The 19,217-nt window shown below is 46.3% G+C and overlaps 1 protein-coding gene across 1 annotated transcript in view; it reads right to left on the bottom strand.

The window, feature by feature from the left end:
- LOC147732852 (indolethylamine N-methyltransferase-like) overlaps nucleotides 1-15,463 on the bottom strand; it is a 50,307-nt gene extending 34,844 nt beyond the window's left edge. The window contains exons 1-2 of the mRNA XM_086957397.1: nucleotides 15,231-15,463; nucleotides 13,584-13,791 (exon numbers count right to left, since the gene is read on the bottom strand). Of these exons, the coding sequence (XP_086813523.1) occupies nucleotides 13,584-13,791; nucleotides 15,231-15,369 (347 nt within the window). The 5' untranslated portion in view covers nucleotides 15,370-15,463. The remainder of the gene's footprint in view (nucleotides 1-13,583; nucleotides 13,792-15,230) is intronic.
- Between the last annotated feature and the right edge of the window lie 3,754 nt (nucleotides 15,464-19,217).

The raw sequence follows: 19,217 nt of genomic DNA, 5'->3' as shown, positions 1-19,217 counted from the left end.
ATATTGTGGCACTCGTGGTAGAGGGGCCCCCTCCTTAACAGTAATGTGTATCGGTGGAATGCGCATCTCTCCCACATCCGTATCTGAGGTCGCCCATAACGTGTGCGGTAGAGAGGCCAAAGCCGAAATATCAGAAATAGCATAAACCCTGTCGGGGTCAGGATAATTGTCATTTAGGATAACCCGCACTCCCTCCGGAGCGCAACGTATTGTTGCTCGAAAATATTTAAGCAAGTCAATACCCAGGATATTGTCTGGGGTATGGGGCGATAGCAAAAACTGACCAAAACTGAAGTATTTGTCAAGACAGAGTGCAAGGGGCTTGGACAATGGGCTGGGGGAGGGTGTGCCATCAAACCCTACACATGTAATCATTTCGCCAGACAGGGGAGCCCTCGGAACCAAGTTTTTTGACAAAGCGCTACGCGTAGCTCCTGTGTCGACTAGAAATTGATCAGTAGAACCCAGAATGCCTGCTGTTACATATGGACCCTGCTGATCTACCGGCACTTCAACTGATTCCTTACCCCATCCTACGCAGTCCTATGCATGCACATAATCCTGGTGTTCCACATTTTCTCCCTCCGAAATCTGATATTGATTCCGCCTATCAAACGTATTTCGTTCATCCTGGCCACGGCCCCTCTCTTCAACCTTTCCACGATCACCTCCGCCACCTCTCACTCCCGTATAACCTCCTCTTGACCTTCCACCTCCTCGACCACACTGACTACGCTGCTCACGAAGTCCCGGACAATCTTCGGCCCAATGCCCAAACTTCTTACAATAAGCACACTGATCCTCCGCTATGTCCGTACGACCATACGACGTATTTCCTCCACCCCGTCTACCTCTATCATTCCCTCTACCCTGTGTTCCCCGAACCTGCGCCAACATCACCTTCGTTTTCAATTCCTTCGCCTTTTTCTCTACACTTTCTTTAGCCTCCAATTCCTGCCGCTCATAATACTGAGCCATAGTTAACAAGGACGCAGGGGTCGCCGTGGCCCAGGAACTTTCACTCGACTTCAATCGTTTCGCAATCTCCGGTAGGAGATTAGCCACATACTTATCTACAAACAAATGCCGACCCGTATCGTCTGTCAAAGATTGACCACTGTAATCATGAAATGCCTCCTCAAAGCGTGTAAAGAAATCTGAGACCGTTTCATCGGGTTTCTGTTTGCACGACGTCAACATAGTCCAATCAATCTTTTTAGAGGGAACAAGCGTCTTTAATTTAGTCAGAATAGCTGCCGGGAGATCTAGAATTAACTGACAAGGCTTACATGCTGGTTCCCTGTCTAAATCTGCAGTATTAATTTCTTTCCATGTGCCCCCCAATATCGTTTCATCATTATTTTTACGAATTTGCCGCCACATATCAGGTGGCAGAATTAGCCCAAAGAACAAATCTATATCCACAAGAGTCATCACACAAGACGAAATAGCCCCTTCCACCCCTTCATAAAATGCCGCCGGGTTTTTTCGAAGATCAGGTAAAGAATTTTTCAACGCCATAACATCTGCTCTATTCCAAGGCGTATATACCCAATTATACACAAAATACCCTTTCGCATCCTTTGATGATTTATCATCGTCTGTACCTTCCCCTTTAGGTGGGACATACAAAGGTGCGGCTTCACGCATAGGCATAACATGCAGTGCAGAACTCTTATCTGAACCACGGAGAGAACACTCCTTAATCTGCCCATTATTCTCCGATTCGGACTCCTTTTGCCTCCTTTTCCGCTCCTCCCACAATCCGGTTGTCTCGTCTCGCAGCTGGATCAGTTGCTTGAATAAGTCGTCAACATCTGCAAGATCAAATACACCTTTAACCAAATTCTCACGATACACGGACAATGATTTAGATTCTAACGTGTCTGAAAGTTCCCGATACGCGGCAACAACTTCATCCGCCAAACTAGACAGAAAATACATTAATTCAAGATCCGACCACGCCCTCTTTTCCGTAATCAATTGATCCTGAGTAACACAATTCTTATTCACTTTACGAGCCCAACTACGTAAATGAGCGGACCTCGCCGCAGTAAACCTGAGAGCGGATACACCCTTCTGATCTGACTTATCCTGTCCATCGTCCTCTGAATCCCCAGCTGGAGCCGTCGGCGAAACATACGGAGGCGGTGACCGATCTAACAAAGAAAAATCATCAATTTCATTATTAAGGACAGGATAAAGTGGTCGGCGGATAGGAAATTGACCAGTCGTCTGCAATTTACGTTCCCGTTCCTCCCTATCTTTCTTCTCCTGAGCCTCTTTTTCCTCAAGCTGTAAAGCCTTATCCCGAGCAGCCTTGCGCTGCTCTTTGTCCGCCAAGGCAACCTCACGCTTCATTCGCTCACGCACCGCTTTCTCCCACATTCGCACACAATCAAACATGTTTTGTCTAGACCTGCGCTGAAACAAACATTGCTCTACAAACTGTACTTTACGTAAATCGAACGACCCATGTAGAGGCCATTGCAATTCGGAATCGGCCTTTGTGTACTTATGCCATAATTTACTGTACATAATAGGGGGAAGGCCATGTTTGATGTACATCTCACGATTTGGTGTTCCCTCTGGGGGAGCCGGCTGTGCTTCCGCTAACCTAATTGAGGTACCCTCTCCAAGACAGCACATCCCTCGGAGTGTGCTGAAAACAGGCATGTTCAAAAAGTATCACGAAAGCGTGACACCGTATAAAATGGCACTTACAGTACTTCACACAACTGTGCCGCTCAGAGGAAAAAAGAAAGTTAGAGAAACATCTCTACATGCCTGCCTATGTGAAGTGCACTACACATATAAGTTCAAAGATCACAAAATCACAATGTTAGCTAACTCAAATCAAAACATAGGACTTCGGCAAGCGTCCGAGGACTACCTTACCGATCACAAATCACAGAATTTCAGTAAGCGTCCGAAGACTACCTTACCGAACACAAATCATAGAACTTCAGTAAGCGTCCGAAGACTACCTTACCGAACACAAAGCTTACCCAAATTCTCAAATGTCCAGATTCCAACTGCCAAGGTCTTGTAAACCAAATCAGCCAAACGGCACTTTCTCAGCGATGCGGACACTCGAAAACTCAGTCGGAGACCGGCGCCACCTGGAAGGTCAGATCGGAAGGAAAGGAAAAAACACTGTGGCAGCCAAGACTCGGGTCACTCGTGGCAGCGCGCGTCCATGGCGAGTTTCCAAGCCTTCGTCACGACCTCTCCTTCGGGCATCCGAGTCGCCGATGAGTCCCTTCGTGGTCGCCAATTTGAAGTAATCAGGGTTCCCAAGGCCTACATGTTCCGAAGATAACCCACTTACATTCAAGAACTGTTGGCACGGAAACTGTAAAAGTCAAAGAACAAGTTTATTAAGACCCCATGGGGTGGTGGTACACTCAAACAGCACCCTTCGGTAATGCAAGAGGTATCACCCCGAACATCGGTGTGACCCTTTCTTTTATATGATTCTACAGGTAATAAAACGTACACGCGGCACAAAGTTACAGAACATTATGTACATATAAGGACATATTTTGGAATACTGCCAGCTCATTGGAGGGTTTCTAACCCACTGGTCAGTTTGCGGCACATTCCTGAGGAACGACTGGTCAGTGTGAACTGCGCATGTGTGGCTTGACCAGTACTAAAAATAGCCTGTTGCTGGGCAGACTGAAGTGGTCAGTGGAACGGACAACGGACTAAAGGGCACGCCGGCCACGAGGCTGCTTATGGTCTAAGATGGCCGCCGCAACATTCAAAATGGCGTTTTCATATATAGCCAATTTAAGGAGGACAACGTGTAGGTTCAGTTAATCGCTAACGCGGCCATGCCAATTACGACACCCCCAATTCTAGGTAATTAAAGATTGCGACATAACGCGACGGGAGTACAGTGCCTCCCCTCAAGTGGAAGGTAAGAACTAAGGTGGGGGGTTGGCCATTGAAGGGGTACGGGCAACGCAGCCGGGGGGCCAGTGTTCATGGTCTGGTCCCCCTGGGTCCACGGTAGGGGGGACAGTGGGTGACAGTGGGTTGGGCCAGGGACCGGGGCTGGGGTCTGGCCCTCCAGGTCTCCGGTTGGTCAAAGAAAAGGGTTGGGGCTAATCCAGAATGGTGTTTATATCAATCTATACAGGACCGCAGCACTTGACAGGCGTCGCTGCAACGTATTCGTGGAATAGGGTGGTCTCAGCCCCCTCCCCCCCCCCTTCGTTCTAACAGTTCGGGGTTTCAAAGTAAGTATTAGAAGGATCAAGAGAATGCAATTTTAGAGTAAGGATATGGATACATGAGGGGAATTAGATCAGTAGTCACGACGTTTTTTCTTGCAGGAAGTGAGACCTAACAAGATGTCAGAATTGAGACCGGATGGTACAGGAGCAAGGACGGCGGTTTCGGGAGCTCAAGCGGCACATGCAGCGATCTTCCTACAGTTAGTCGAGACGAACGGTGTAGCTTGGGCTACTAATCTACTTAAGGGCAACACGGCGAACCCTTGTGTGAACAATGACATTATTGCTGTCGATGAGGAGGACACAAGTAGTGCGGGACACGTTAGAGCGTCCAAAAGGGTTAAGGTGCCTACGAACAAAGACTTTCCGCCGCCCTCTAAAAAGAAGGGCAGTGTTAACACCACGGTCGCAGTAGTTCACGATGTCCCGAGCAGCTCAAACTTGTCGGCAAGGGTCCAGGAGTTGCCTGGCCCATCAAACTTGCCTGCTAACGGGCAACCAGCAATGGAGTACGCTACTAGAAGCGATCTGGGTAAGATCATGTCCACATTGGAATTATTCATGAGGGAGATGAGGGAGAGTGTGTTGCCTGGGCCCAATGGTGGGGTACGACCATCCAATGTGTAGGGAAGCGGAGATGTTGTTCCTGGCGCATCGGGAGCTGCTGGGGGAGGGCAAGAGGGTACCGACTTATCCAACCTCCCAACTGCACCTCCGGGGCCCGGTCCAGCACTACCTGCTGCCCTCCCAGTACCACACATTATACCATCTGCTACTCCGGCATTGCCCACACCTCCGGCGCCGCAGCCTACGAGCCCGGTGTTCCCGCCCCCTGCTGTGCCAGCGCCCCTCCCCTCCAACTCAGCAGTGCCTGCTCCAACGCTGCCAGCCCCTTCTCCAGCGCTGCCAGGCGAGGAGGAAGTGCAATTCGACACCCCTTTACTATCAGGTCGTTCCTGCTTATCCTGGGAGGTCCCGCAGGCAGCTAAGAAATTAATATGGAAGAGAGAATTTATAGATATTTTCTCTTTACTCATGCTGGGTCAGCAAGGGGCAGATGTACGCAAGGCAGGGTTCAAAGAAGATGAAAAGAAAGTGACATTTCAGCCCTGGCCGGAAAAAAGCATTGACAACTGGTTGGAAGCCTTTGCTATACTGTCCTCTGTAATTATGGAGAAGTTTAGCGACCAAGGACCAGCATTAGTGCAATATGGGAGGCTCATCCATAAGGAAGCAAAGAAGTGGGGAGGCGTAGGTTGGTTAGAATACGATAGGGAGTTCAGGAAGAAAATGTCTAGATCTCCCAAGATGCGTTGGGATCATAAAGAGGTGCAGCTGTGGATGGACCATATGGGGTCCAGGGCGCTCCAAGGGGTAACTACAAACAGTAAAGTGCAAGAAACACAGGTGGGGTCTAATGACAAAAGCAACACTGTGGCCCAGACAGAACAGAGGATGCCGCCCTTTCGAGGGGGCCAGAGGGGGAGAGGTCAAAAGAGGGGAAGCGGGAAGTCATCTCCAGGGTCCTGCAGATTATTCAACGGTGGCCATTGCCATATGGGGAGATCCTGCAAATTCGCTCATACGTGTAGCAATTGTGGAGGGCAGCACCAAGTGGGAACGTGTAGGTCAAACAAAGGGCAAAAGCAAGGTAGTTATCTGGGAGGGAGAGGTGGGTCCTGGCAGAACAAGTAACTCACCCACACCCCTAGCACAATTAAGTCCCCCCCTTGCTCCTGCCCCCCCCCCCCCACCGGCACCCTGAGCCTTAACAAGACAAGCCCTGCCTGTAATACCCAAGAGTTGATTTCAGATCCGCTAGAGCGAGGCGCAGTGAAAGGGCCCTTGCCGATAGAGCTAGAGCGAATGGTGCCACTGCTGAACAAATACCCGAACAGAATTGACGGGAGATTGCTCCTGGGGGGTTTTGCTGAGGGTTTTGTCATACCGTATGTAGGGGTTCCTGTCGCTAGGGATACAGACAATTTGAAATCCGCAAGGGACAATCCTGAGGTAATGAGAGCCAAAGTTGGCAAGGAACTCGAGCTGGGGAGGGTTGCTGGTCCATTCCCGCAACCACCACTAGACAACTTTGTGGTATCCCCACTGGGGATAGTACCGGAGAAAGAGCCAGGGACATTTAGGCTGATCCACCATCTGTCCTACCCAGACGGAGAGTCAGTAAATCACAATCTGGAGGAAGGGGTATGCTCTGTCTCGTATTGTTCATTTGATGTGGCCATGGACCTCGTGCGGAGAGCTGGGAAAGGGGCCTGGTTGGCATAAGCGGATATTGAGTCTGCTTTTCGCCTCCTGCCAGTGCACCCTAGCAGCCAGAACTTACTGGGCTTCAGGCTGGGCAATGAATATTACTACGATAGATGCATGCCCATGGGTTGCTCCATCTCCTGCGCATTCTTCGAAGCCTTCAGCACCTTCTTGCAATGGGTACTTCAAGACATTGAGGGATTACAGGGCGTAACCCATTATCTGGATGACTTCCTGTTTGTGGGCAAGGCAGAGACAGCTGAATGTGCAGAGGCGCTGGCGAAATTTCAAAGAATGACAGGCAGCCTGATTCATCAAAGGTAATTGCGCTTGCAAAGGGCCAGATTCTGAGAATCTGGCACTTTGCGAGTGCGATTTTTGCATTTGGGATTCATCATCCCAAATGCAAAAATCGCTATTACCGAAATCGCATATTTGCGAGGAATTGGATTTAAGGAATCTCTAATAGAGATTCCTTAAATGCAATTCATCAACCATTTAGAAATTGCAAAATCGCAATATTTGGTCGCAATTTACCACCAAGTCTGACTTGGTGGTAAATTGCGAAAAAAGAGTAAAAAGCACTTTAGTGCATTTTTTTCTTTCGCATGTTACACACACACATGTCCTTTGGACATGTGTGTGCGCAACACCTGTTCAAATGTGCATATGAGGGGTGCTACAGGGTGTCCTTTGGACACCCCTGGCACCCTTCAAATCGCTATCTTATTTGCGATTAGCAAATTGCTAATCGCAAATAAGGAATACTCCCCATTCATTCCTATGGGCCTTTTGGCCCATAGGAATGAATGGGGAGTTTTTCCTTATTTGCGATTAGCAATTTGCTAATCGCAAATAAGGAATGTGTAGGAATCGCATATTTTTTTGCGATTCCTACATGAATACCGTTTTGCGAGTCTGGAATAACGATTCCTTATGAATCGCTATTTCAGACTCGCAAAACGGCCCAATGATGAATCAGGCTGTAAGTATCTTGGAGTGCCACTGGCTCCTGGGAAGACCGTGGGTCCTGCGCAGGCGTTAGTTTTCTTAGGTATTGAAATTGACACGTTAACAGGTGAGGCCAGGCTCCCAGCAGACAAGGTTTCAGAGCTAGCAGCACAAATAAAACAGGTGCTAGGGCAGGACAAGGTGTCATTAGACGACATTCAAAGCCTGCATGGGAGACTAAGCTTCGCCACAAAAGTGATTCCAGCGGGTAGGGCATTTGTGTGCAGGTTTGCCAGGAGAGCAGCAAAGATTAAGCGTAAGCACCATCAAGTGAGGTTGAGTTTTGGGGTCAAGGAGGACCTTAAGGTGTGGGGGGACTTCCTTGAGCACTTTAATGGATCAGTGATATGGAGGGAACCCTGGACCAGCAGCCAGGAGCTGACGTTGTTTACTGACGCGTCAGGTAGGGATGGCTTTGGGGCAATTCTCGACAAAGACTGGTGCGCGGCGGGGTGGCCCAATGCTTGGAGGAAGAAAAAGATCACCTCTAACATAACAGTTTTAGAACTGTTCCCAATCGTTGTGGCTTTCCACCTTTGGCCTGCCTTGCTGTCTGCGAAAAGAGTGGTTCTATGGTCAGATAATATGGCGGTAGTCCTAGCCATCAATACCCAGTCGGCCTCTTGTGCACTTGTGTTATGTTAACTCAGGGAGCTGGTCAAAGTCTGTTTATACAATAATGTGGAATGCAAGGCTAAGCACATGCCGGGAGCTCAAAACACGGCTGCTGACGCACTTTCACGTTTCCATTGGCAGCGGTTCCGAGAGGCGTGGCCATGGGCGAGGGAAGAGATGACGCCTTTCCCGGCTCGGCTTTGGCATCTGCTGCGGTGGCGCAGCGCATCAGAGAATTAGGCGAGATGTCATTGGCACCTAGAACGATGAGGAGATACCAGACTTGTGTAAAGACATTCTGTGAAATCATGGGCCCATGGGAGCGGGAGGCCTCGAGACAAGTGGAAAAAGTGCAGGCATTCATGGTTTGGGCGAAGGATGAGGGGAAGAGCCACTCATGGATGGCGGGGCATTTGTCTGCTATCGGGCACCATGCTCGTCTGTTAGGTCAGAAGGACCCCACGACGTTATTTCCAACAAGGGCGGCACTCAAAGGGTGGGCGAGAGTGATGCCCAAAGTGGTAGATCAGAGGACCCCCATAGATTATGACACTTTAAAGAACATGATAGACGCCTTGCCTACTGTTACACATTCCGCTTATGAGGCAGCCCTCTTTGCAGTGACGTTTAGCCTTGCTTTCTTCGGAGCATTTAGGATAGGTGAGCTAGTGGCTCGGTCCAAAAAAGAGATCAACTCCAGGGCCATCTCGGTCAGGGACGTGCGTTCAACAGCGGAGTCAGTCGAGATCCTTCTACAAGCCTCCAAGACAGACCAGTCAGGCAAGGGTAGGAACATTACATTACAGCGCTTGGGTAACGACAATTACTGCCCGGTGGCTCTGCTGGCCACGTTCCTGTCCCGCCGCCCTCATGCAGACGGGATACTACTTATCCACTGTGACGGTTCCCCGGTCACAAAGTATCAGGTGGACCATGTGATGCAAGGGTGCTTATTCTTGGCAGGGTACACTACAAACGGTGCCAAGTTTAGTTCACATTCCTTCAGGATAGGTGCGGCTACCACGGCCTTTAGGGTAGGTCTCCCAGCCGAAGCAATTAAAAAAGTGGGTCGTTGGGAATCCAACTGCTACAGGAGGTATGTGAGACCATTGAGCGTAATACGCCCTGTGAGCAGACATGTGGTTAATGACGTGTAAATAATGTATATAACCTGTAAGCCAGGACAAGAGTAAGACATTATGGTTCATAATTAGTAGCCAAGCGGTGTGTGTTTGACGTTGCAGTGCTTTTAAGTGTGTCAATAAACAATTTTCAACATACTGTGTTTTATTGCAGGGACAGAGGTATGGGTGATGGGGCACTCTTATGTCACGAGACTGGCGAGATGGGTGAAGGCCAACACCTGGAAGCATGGTTTTAACAACACAAATATATCGTGGTTCGGCTTCCCTGGGATGCACTGGGCAGCACTGATAGGGACGCTGCGTAGATTATTGAAGGAACACAGGCAAAAGCCAAACATCATGGCGGTGCACCTTGGGGGGAACGACCTGGTGGCGTTAGGCAAGAGGTGTTTGTTAGACGCAATGAGGAAAGATTTGAGCATCTTGAGCGGCGAATTAGGACAGTCAACATATATTGGTCAGAAATCTCCCCTAGACCAATCTGGCATGGAGCAATATCACAGGAGGCATTAGAAGTCACTCGCAGGCGCGTCAACGCAGCAATGCGCAAATTCAGCGAACAGAGAGGGGTAGGTTTCATCAGGCAAGGCTTGCTACACGCCAAATCCATTGGTTGCTGGGAATCTGATGGGGTACATTTGTCCAAAGTGGGCATGGCGATTTTCCTATTAGACTTGGGGGAGGTGCTAGAAACACCCGGATGTAGATAAGAGAGAACTAGGGGCTAGGTAGTGGGGGCTCTGGGCGCAGCGGGTGCCATGCCCAGGGCTGTGGAAAAGGTACAAGGCGACCCCCCCTATGCAGGACAGGCACAGGAACAGGACCTGAAGCCCCAGTGCGAAATGCACAGTGCTGAGTCATACATAAGCCGAGGGGCCCTTCTTGGGGACTTGGTTCAACGGCACCCCGTTAGTCCTTAGGGCGGTTGTAAGCCTGAGCAACCGGGGGTTTGCTAATAACGCCCCGCCTGGCTGGGTAAGGTGTGAGTTGACTCTCCCTTGTCTGGAGGGTGGGGCAGGTGGACGATAGGTCCACCGGTGGGAGGTTGGTGCCTCCCAGGTTCGACATCCGGCTAGGGCCACTGGTGTCCGCTTCCTTGGCTCAACTTCAGACGCCCTGCAACAAGGGGTTGCGGGGTATAGGGGGGTCGCCTGTCAGTTAACCCGCTCTGTTATTTGTATCACAAATAAACCTGCAACTTTTTATTCCCAACATGCTTGTCTGTGTATCATTTGGGTGGTGAGGGTTGTGGGACGAGGTGTACCGATGCAACTACTACGCCCCTCGCACACTTAAAAGCCTATCTCATGCTGTCTGAGTCACATCTAGTTTCTCACAAAACACAGGATACTTTTCATTCTCAGTCACACCTGCGCTTCCCAACTCACACACGTATTGCTTTTACTTCCTGGCCCTCACACATTCTCTTTCACACGCAGTGCCTGACATTGGAGGCCACCAAAACCTTAATAGGTGCAGCACATAGTCGGGGTCGCCTTTTGTGTTTTGTACATATTCGGTATTGAAACCTTTTCAGAGACTGTCACAGGTGTGTCTGTCTCATTGGAGCACAGATACTTTGGAGGTTATTTGGCTGCTGCAAATTAAAGCACTGGGTTAGTACTACTTCGGCCTGGACTACAAATCCCATGGTGACGGGCACTGTTAGTTACTGGACATGACATCACTCGTCATGTCCACCCTATTAAAATATGATAGCACTATGACGATCCTTCCTCTCGCCAGGACCCTTCGTTACAAAGTACACTCGGCTCAGGACTCAGGTAAGTGTTTGTTAGATTGGAGCCTTTCTGACTCTTTAGACCTGCATTATTTGTCTAGTTGGAGGCAGTTTAGACAGAGCACTTGACTCTGCTCAAGTGCGAGACCCGAGCGAATTACAATCCTCCCTCCTTGATCTTGCCGCGCATGCGGGCCCCAGTCCAGAGAGAGATGGGGGAGGGGGGGGGGGGTTGCGGCAGGTCAGTCCATTTGTGCATTTCTTGCCAACTCTCTCCTGGGCCGTTTCTGGGCTCAGATTCAGAGCCGTATTGCCGTCCTATCGATGCTGGCTAGGTGCCCTAGCTCTTCCTACACCTTTCCAAAGGGTTAAGTTCACAAGGTAAAATTAGTGTGCCCCATCCGTGTATTGATTGCATTAGAGCTGTACGGATACTTAATTACAGATGGCTCCTTTAACCTTGCAGAGAGATATAGATTTTTAATCACACTGATGAGAGGGGACTCTGGTCAGGTGCATAAACTTTTCCTCCATGTCCAGCGGCCCATCTCTTTGCTCTTCTGTCATTACACATGTTGTTCAGTGGGAGATTGTCTATTTTGACCTTTTGTCCATCTTCCTTAATATATTTAGAAGCAGATGCCTTTTAACACACAATAGAGTACGATTTTGGATGCTTTTCTCCACACTGCCATTGCTTTTAATTCAATTTTCTTGCAGTTCTATGAACCAAACTGGCTGTGGGGTACGTTGTGACCATAGAGAGCCTAAGTCTATCCCCTCCAGCAGCTAATAACGTTCTCTCCTTTTTGCTCACTAATGCACCCTGTGTTTTATGAAGTGTCTAGAGGGGGATTGTGAAGGTGCTTTGGGACACACTGTGTGCAACATAATTACTGTAGGCGAAGTATATCATGCTCTTTCTTTTACAGATGGAGATGGTGTATTAACTACCAACGTTTCTGATGGGTGCATGTGATTAAGGCCAGTATAACCATCTTGTTTAACATGAGTGTGGCATACATTAACAGAGAGACTTGTACTAAATATTAGGTCCTGAAGAATGCCTATGAACTCTGATTGTAGTCTAACAAAGGCATACACGTGTTGAGCTCTAAGGGGGTATATTTGTTTTGAACCTCCAGTCCTCTCACTTTTTAATCCTACCCAAGTACACTACTGAATAAAGAAATTGAGCCCTTGAGATAGTTTTAACTTATTATGCACAATTTTCTTAGCACTGTGCCCCTCACCCACCTACAGTGCTTTGTGGCATCCCCTTGTCTGAAAATACCTTAGTTCCTCTCCACCAACCACATTAGGTGGAGAGTCGTTGCCCACATCTGGAACTTGGCGGCCCCGATGTGAGGAGGGAGCCCAATGATGACGCACATCTGCCTTGGGTGAATGAGGGTTCTCATCCTTAGAAAGGACACCTTCTGTTTGCTCCTAATACACAACCCCCATTTTAGCAGAACACTTCTTTAGTGAGTTTTCATATTTAGATAGGGAGCAATACGTTCTCTTGTGGGAATCACTCCCTTGGATCCCAAGTGTGGTATTATTGTAAAACAGACATAGAGAGCAATTAGACAGCCTGTGAGGCCAGAATGCGTCACTCCCCTGAGACAAGTTCCAGCCTGCAGCCCCCCTGATGACAGCCAGGGCTGCGTGGTCACAGGTCCCTCAGACCCAGGTGTGGCTATACCATGCCGAGCTTAGAACGATTGCAATGTAATCATCCATTTATTCACCTCCTCCCGCCACACTGCCATCAAGACTTGGGGGTGGCTATGCACCAATAATCTTGGAATTATTGTTATGATGTAGTCACTCATTCACTTCCACCCCAATCTGTGTGCACAGAACAGTTCAGAAAAAAATATGAAAACAAATGTTTAAGAAAATTAGTATGCTTCTCTCCCATACTGAACTACCACAGATCTTTGCAGACCAGCGATTGCGCGCTGGCTCAGTCTCGACCTAAAAAATAAATGTCATCTGACCATTGTATGCCTCTAAAAGGATCATTATGAGCACATGAAATGCTCTGGGGGATAGGTCCAAAGATAAATCATTCTCTTATGACTTTCCATCGCCCTTCAAGATGCCTCCAGTCAGCCAGCCTGTTTTGGGCAGCGGTACCTGAAATTAAGAGAGCCCGTACAGGGGGCCGTACCTTCTCTTACAATGCTGCCAGACTATGGAACACTCTCCCCATCAGCTGCACTCAACTGCCCACCACCTCTCCTTCCGGAAGCAGCTGAAGACTTGGCTCTTCCAGAAACTGCCTTAACCACCCAACCTCTATTTGCTTGTTGTTGCTAGCGCGGGGAGGCCTAAGGGTACCCATGCGCTTAACCTCCTCAGAGCGTCGAACGTTCAGCGCCCAGTACTGAACGTTCGGATAACGAATGCTGGCCCGTCGGCCAACGGTCGTGCGCAGCACTGGGGAGGTAGTGCTCGTGACGACCGTTTGCGACCGGCAGCAGTTAAGGGGTTAACGAATGCTAATTAATAATAATAACAATAATAATAACAAAACAGTTTGTGTTTTACCTGTCACCTTCCATTTCACAAACCATTTTCCCTGCTAGGGTCCAATCAAACGCCCCCGGCTTGTTCTCCAGCCATCTTTTAATCTCTTGATGGTTTTGTTCCAATAAATCAGTTGCAACGATTTCCGTGAAACGCTCACAGGCTGACATGATCTGATAGACGGTGGGTCCAGCACCAATGTCAATAAGGAGATCGCCTTTCACATCACCTGAAATACACAAGAGCCACGTGTGAACCCCACCTAAGAATACCACATTGTTATATGCCTTTTAATTCAATCTTGCATTCTTGTATGCTAAATCTGCCCACAAATCTATATTATCTTTCGATTTACCTTTAATGCTGCTTAACTAGCATCAATGCCGAATCTATTGCTTACACATCAAAATGAGAGACTCCGACTGACATGGAAAAGTGTGGTGCTCGAAGTGTGGATTGGGGGATGCACAATGACTGAGAGGAGTCCTTCTTTCATCTCTGTGTTTTTGAAGACGCCTGTCCGTTCATTACCCAAAAGCTGCCGAAGCATTAGCTGTAACTGTTTCTGGGGGAATCACTGCATAACCCGAAAGTCTGAAAGAAGCCGTCAATGTTATAGCGATGTAGAGCTATTTGATACTTTTCTGTCATATTAGAGTATTACACTGTTAGGTTAAGCAAGTAAAATTAGATTGTGTACTTTGGCCAGTTACAGCCCCCAAGTTGGAATATGTAAACACAGAAACATTGACTTTTCTGAAATGTGGAAAAACACGCCAAAGTGGACACATACTAAACACTAATTATATGTTTTTGGGAAATATGTAACCCTGCTAAGATGGATGTTTTGAAAAAATATAAGTAGTCGATACTAAACAAAATATCAGCTGAATAGTTTCAAAAGAACTTAATAAGGAAAGAAAAACCATGAGAGAAACAGAACAAACTTGGCTACATAATCTATTACAAAGGAACCTCGAAATGTAAACGGCAAAGGGAAAATATACAAAAACCTATCTTTTAGGCAAAAGCAATTGCAGAAAGAAGGGAAATAAATGAAGTCAAAAATTGCCCTAAAAAGCAGTGACAGGTGTTTTAGCAACACACCACGCCTTCCAACATTATGCAAAGATTCAAAAGAGAGGTGAGAAAAAATGTGCCTTCTCATTGAAAAGGTTTAAAGATTGAGCTTTCACTGGTAACTAAACAAGAAGGTGAGTCAAAGTATATAAAAGTGCTAACAGCAAATTCCCCCTGGTCTAACCCCAGGTAACTCTCGCTAATTAAAATCTTGTAATTCATAGCCAAACGATGCTGTCACCACACTTCTCCGAGTGCCATACTCAACTATCATTCCTGAAATAGGACATCATTGTAACCCGGTTCTAGGCTAGTTTGACAACTCCTCACAACTCAACATACATTTTCAGACTGCCTTAAGAAACTAGGAACAGACAAAGATTATGCGGGCAATTTATGTCCTAACAAACTTCCCATTACTGGGAAAAAAGCATATTATAGTTGCATATGCAGCTTAAACAATTCACCCCTAGCAGTGACCCTCTATACAGATGAATGCTAATGGGATGCTGCATGGAGCTCGCCGTTCAAAACATTGTTATTGTTGCTCTACAATACTAAAATCATCATGAAAATTATGCTACTTGCCTGAAGAAAACGTCTTATGCAGATTTGCCAGCATGAATTTTAAGTATTTGTCACCACTGAAAGCACCAGCAGTTCCACTGTAATAGGTATTCATGTAGTCCTTTGGCTCAAAATCCATATGCTTAAATCCAGAATCCATTTTGTTAATCTGAATTAAATTTGAATTCAGTATGCGCTGTTTTGAATTGTGGTGCCCTGGTCTTCCTTGTCTGCTACTGAATGTTTGTCTCCATGCAGGCTGAAAGAAATAGTGTTGAGGTTTTTTGTTTAAAGAACACTTGGGCGTTTTAAGCTTTCATTGCGTAATTTGTGTAATATTTTCGTTAACCTTAGACCAGAGCTGCAAAACTCTTGCCAGAAAGGGCATGGCAAAAAATCCTTACTCTATTCAGTGAGACATCGTTAAACTTTTTTATTGGCACAATCTCAGTTCGCATCAGGCCAGCAGTACATTTTTCTCATTTCTAGAAGATTTTAAATCCATTTTATGTGTAAAGCATTCATAAGTACAATGAACCCTATTCATACATTTCTTTGTGCATGTAAGCTTATTTTACATGTACAAATAAACTCTTTCACGTGCATATTTCCGTGCAAATGAGATCTATTACCGAGGGCGGAGTTCCATTGCTGGAATAAGACAGTATGTACTTGTTTCCGGGTAATAAGCATGTCAGTTCTGGACCCTATCACTTAACTTCGATTATTGAGGACGGATCAAAAAAATGCACAGGTTTCATCCACTACATCCACACACACACCATTTAAATTTGATTGGCATTATAATTTTTATTTTGAAAACACTTTAAACATTATGCATATCTGCAATTGGAAATAATTCATGGATGTGGTAGTATATTAAATGTGTAGATCAGCTTGCCGTGAAAAATCTTATAGTCAAATAAACTTTTATTTGATTCATTAAAAAAAAATCATAAAAGGATGGACAACCATCATAAAACATAGTGCTTTAGAATGTACATTTTTTTTAAAAACCTAAAAAGGCTTGAGGTTGATGTCAGAATAAGGAGATACTTATTATTTGAAAAATAATGACGAATATAACAATGCATTTGGGAGAAATCTGCTAATTAGTTGGCTGCTTGGCAGGGTCGCATTTTGCCAGTTCTTTTGCTGCGATTTTCCATAGTATTATGGCTCTATATGACGGAGGAATTGACGACCCTCCGAGACATTGAAAAATTTTATAGGTGAAAAACTTGCTACCCGTTCATTTCTCTTTTTTTTCCCACTTGCAGTAACCATTGCCTTTTTTAGTTCAACATTTATTTTCTTTGGGAAACCTTCAGAAGTCCACACCAATGGTCTCTTACTGAATTAAAAATGACTACTTTTCAACCTTCTTGGCTCTCACCAGAGTTTTACACCTGTTTACCCTACAAATTTGAAGAAGATATATTCAAGTTGTCTAGGGGGGTGTCCACAGCACCGATATAGTTTGGATAAGGTCTGATTGGCTGACCCCACATTAACAAAAATGTGGCGGCAGCTATTTTAAGACTTGGGTACTCAATCCCCTGCCCTATCTAAAACATGAAAAAAACAGATAAGGGGTGCAGGATAGGGCTAGCCTGCCCACTTAGGTCTGGGGGGAGGGGGGGTCAAAAACATAATTGACATTATTGCCACCACAGATCCATGGATGATCCACAGCGCCAATAAAAATAAACACATACTTCTGTATTTTTAAAATATGAGCCCCCTGGGGTGGGCTAGGGCCTTTCACATGGCAGGGTGCTGGCTGGAGAGCTGGCCGGGGTCACAGCGGCCACAGAGGCTCCTCCCATCGCCTCAATGATTTGCTTGTTGTGGGTGTTTCAAGTGGCTAACAGGGCTCCCACTTAAAAAAAAGAAATTACGGCACCTGTTATTGGTGCTGGCGGGGGAGCTGGCAGGGATAACAGGGGCTTGAGGCTCCCCTGTGGCTCCTAACAGCTTGTAGGAAATTGGTGCCTTGGTTGGCACCAGGCCCCCTTTAAAAAAAATGCTGGTATGAGTGCTGACTGTGTAGCTATCAAGGGTAGCAGGGGTCTTGGGCTCCCCATCAACCCCAGCTTATTAAAAGAAAAGTAAAATGCAGAACAAAATAATAATGAGTAAGTGGAAGGAGCTGCTCATTTAGTACTCACAGCTCTGACAAGGAGTGTTCCTAATGCACTGCGTGGGCTTTTTAGTCATATTGTTTTGATAGTAGTGGTTCCCCTGAAAGGGGCACTGGCACCACCAAGCGTCTTTTAATGTTCTGGAGGAGTGGCTGGAGCACAGCAGCTCCTTAGCAATAGTAGGACTCCTGGGTAATTGAATCCCACTCCAAGATCATTGTAGGTGACTTTAATGCAAGATTGCCTTGCACCTTTTAAAAAGGGAGAAGGCCCCGGGACCAGATGTCAACCAAGGATATTTATATCTATCACACCTTAGGATTGTGGGTCCATATTTAAATGCCCTCAGTAATGTCATTTTAAGAGGCAAGTATATACCATCATGTTGGCACTGCGCTATTATCGTGCCTATTTATTAAAAGGGGAGGAAGAACTTAGTGTTCAATTACAGACTCATTAGTTTAATTGATATAAATCAAAAAGACTTTCCAAGAAAGATAATATTTAAACTTCAAGCCTGGCTAATAGAACACAACATCTTAGAGGACTGCCAGGCAGGCTTTAGGCCAGTCAATACCTTGCACCCGGTCTTCTGCTTCAGTGCGTTGTGCTGGAAGTACATAACACTGAAGCAAGATCATCTTTACGTTGCCTTCATTGATTTGAGGGCAGCTTTTGACCTGGGTCCCAGGAAGAATCTTTGAGCTGTCCTGGAGGCATATGGCATAACCGAAAATCTTATAGGAATATTAATAATTTTACACCTAGAATCATATGCTCAGGTTAGGTGCAACGTGGGGGGGTAGACCATGCATATATGATAAGTATTAAGCGCAGGGTAAGGCAAAGGATGTGTGCTTCCTCCCACACTTTTTAGTGTATATATAAATGGAGCAGTTCACTGACTAGCAAATGGCCTGCACGATGCACCAAAATCATCAAGTCAGAGCTTTCTCATTTTAATGTTTGCCGGTGATGCGTTGTTAATATTTCGAACATCACCTGGGTTACAGTCACTGATTTATAACTTTTCATCATTCTGCCACTCAAGGGTCCTTGAGGTGAATCAGGCAAAAAAGAAATTCATGGTCCTAAACCCCCATCGATCTTTTGGGGGCAAAATAGTGATATACGGAGCTCCTCTTGAGCAGGTAACGTGTTTTGATTATTTTGGTGTAAGACTATCAGACAACATGTCTTGGGTACAGCAAGTAAGGAAGAGCAAAACGATTTTACTACAAAGAGATATGGCCATAAGGAAAAAAATTCAGGCCACCTCTACTGGAGCTGTAACTCCAGCAATGAAAGTACAAGTATGCAGGGCCAAAGCAGTGTCGGGGCAGTCTATAGGGCAGAGTTTTGGAGTTGGTCAGACACAACTGCCCCCAATCTTGCGGAAAACAAATGTATTAGGGCCCTAATTGATCTCCCTACAAGCACTCCACTCACCCCTTCATTTTGATCTAGGTTTAAAATGGGTTGACCATATGATCGCTTTAAAACCCTTAAAGTATTGGCTCTGCATCTGTAATACTACCGAATTAGGAATATACAGGGAAAGTTTAGTAGAAATTATTAAGCTAGATAAGGAATTTCGTACTCCCTGGATAAAAAAAGGTAACATCCATGTGTGACTCACTTAAGATGGAAAATGTATGATTATACCCTGACAATATGCCAAAGAATATTAAAGCAACATTAAAACAAACTTACTTGGAAGGTATCCTCCTGCCACACCAATGGGGCAAAAGAAAAATTGGGAGCTTAACTAAGAACTTTTTTTGCCACAAATGTAGACCTTCTTTTGAGCCTTTTTTTGATACAGTGCAATCAGATCAAGCTACAACCCCGTATATAAAATTCA

Source organism: Lissotriton vulgaris, chromosome 2_1 (genome assembly GCF_964263255.1).
Source record: "Lissotriton vulgaris chromosome 2_1, aLisVul1.2, whole genome shotgun sequence".
NCBI classification, from domain to species: domain Eukaryota; kingdom Metazoa; phylum Chordata; class Amphibia; order Caudata; family Salamandridae; genus Lissotriton; species Lissotriton vulgaris.
The sequence above is the reverse complement of the archived record's forward strand: the minus strand, read 5'-3'. Positions and strand labels throughout refer to the sequence as shown.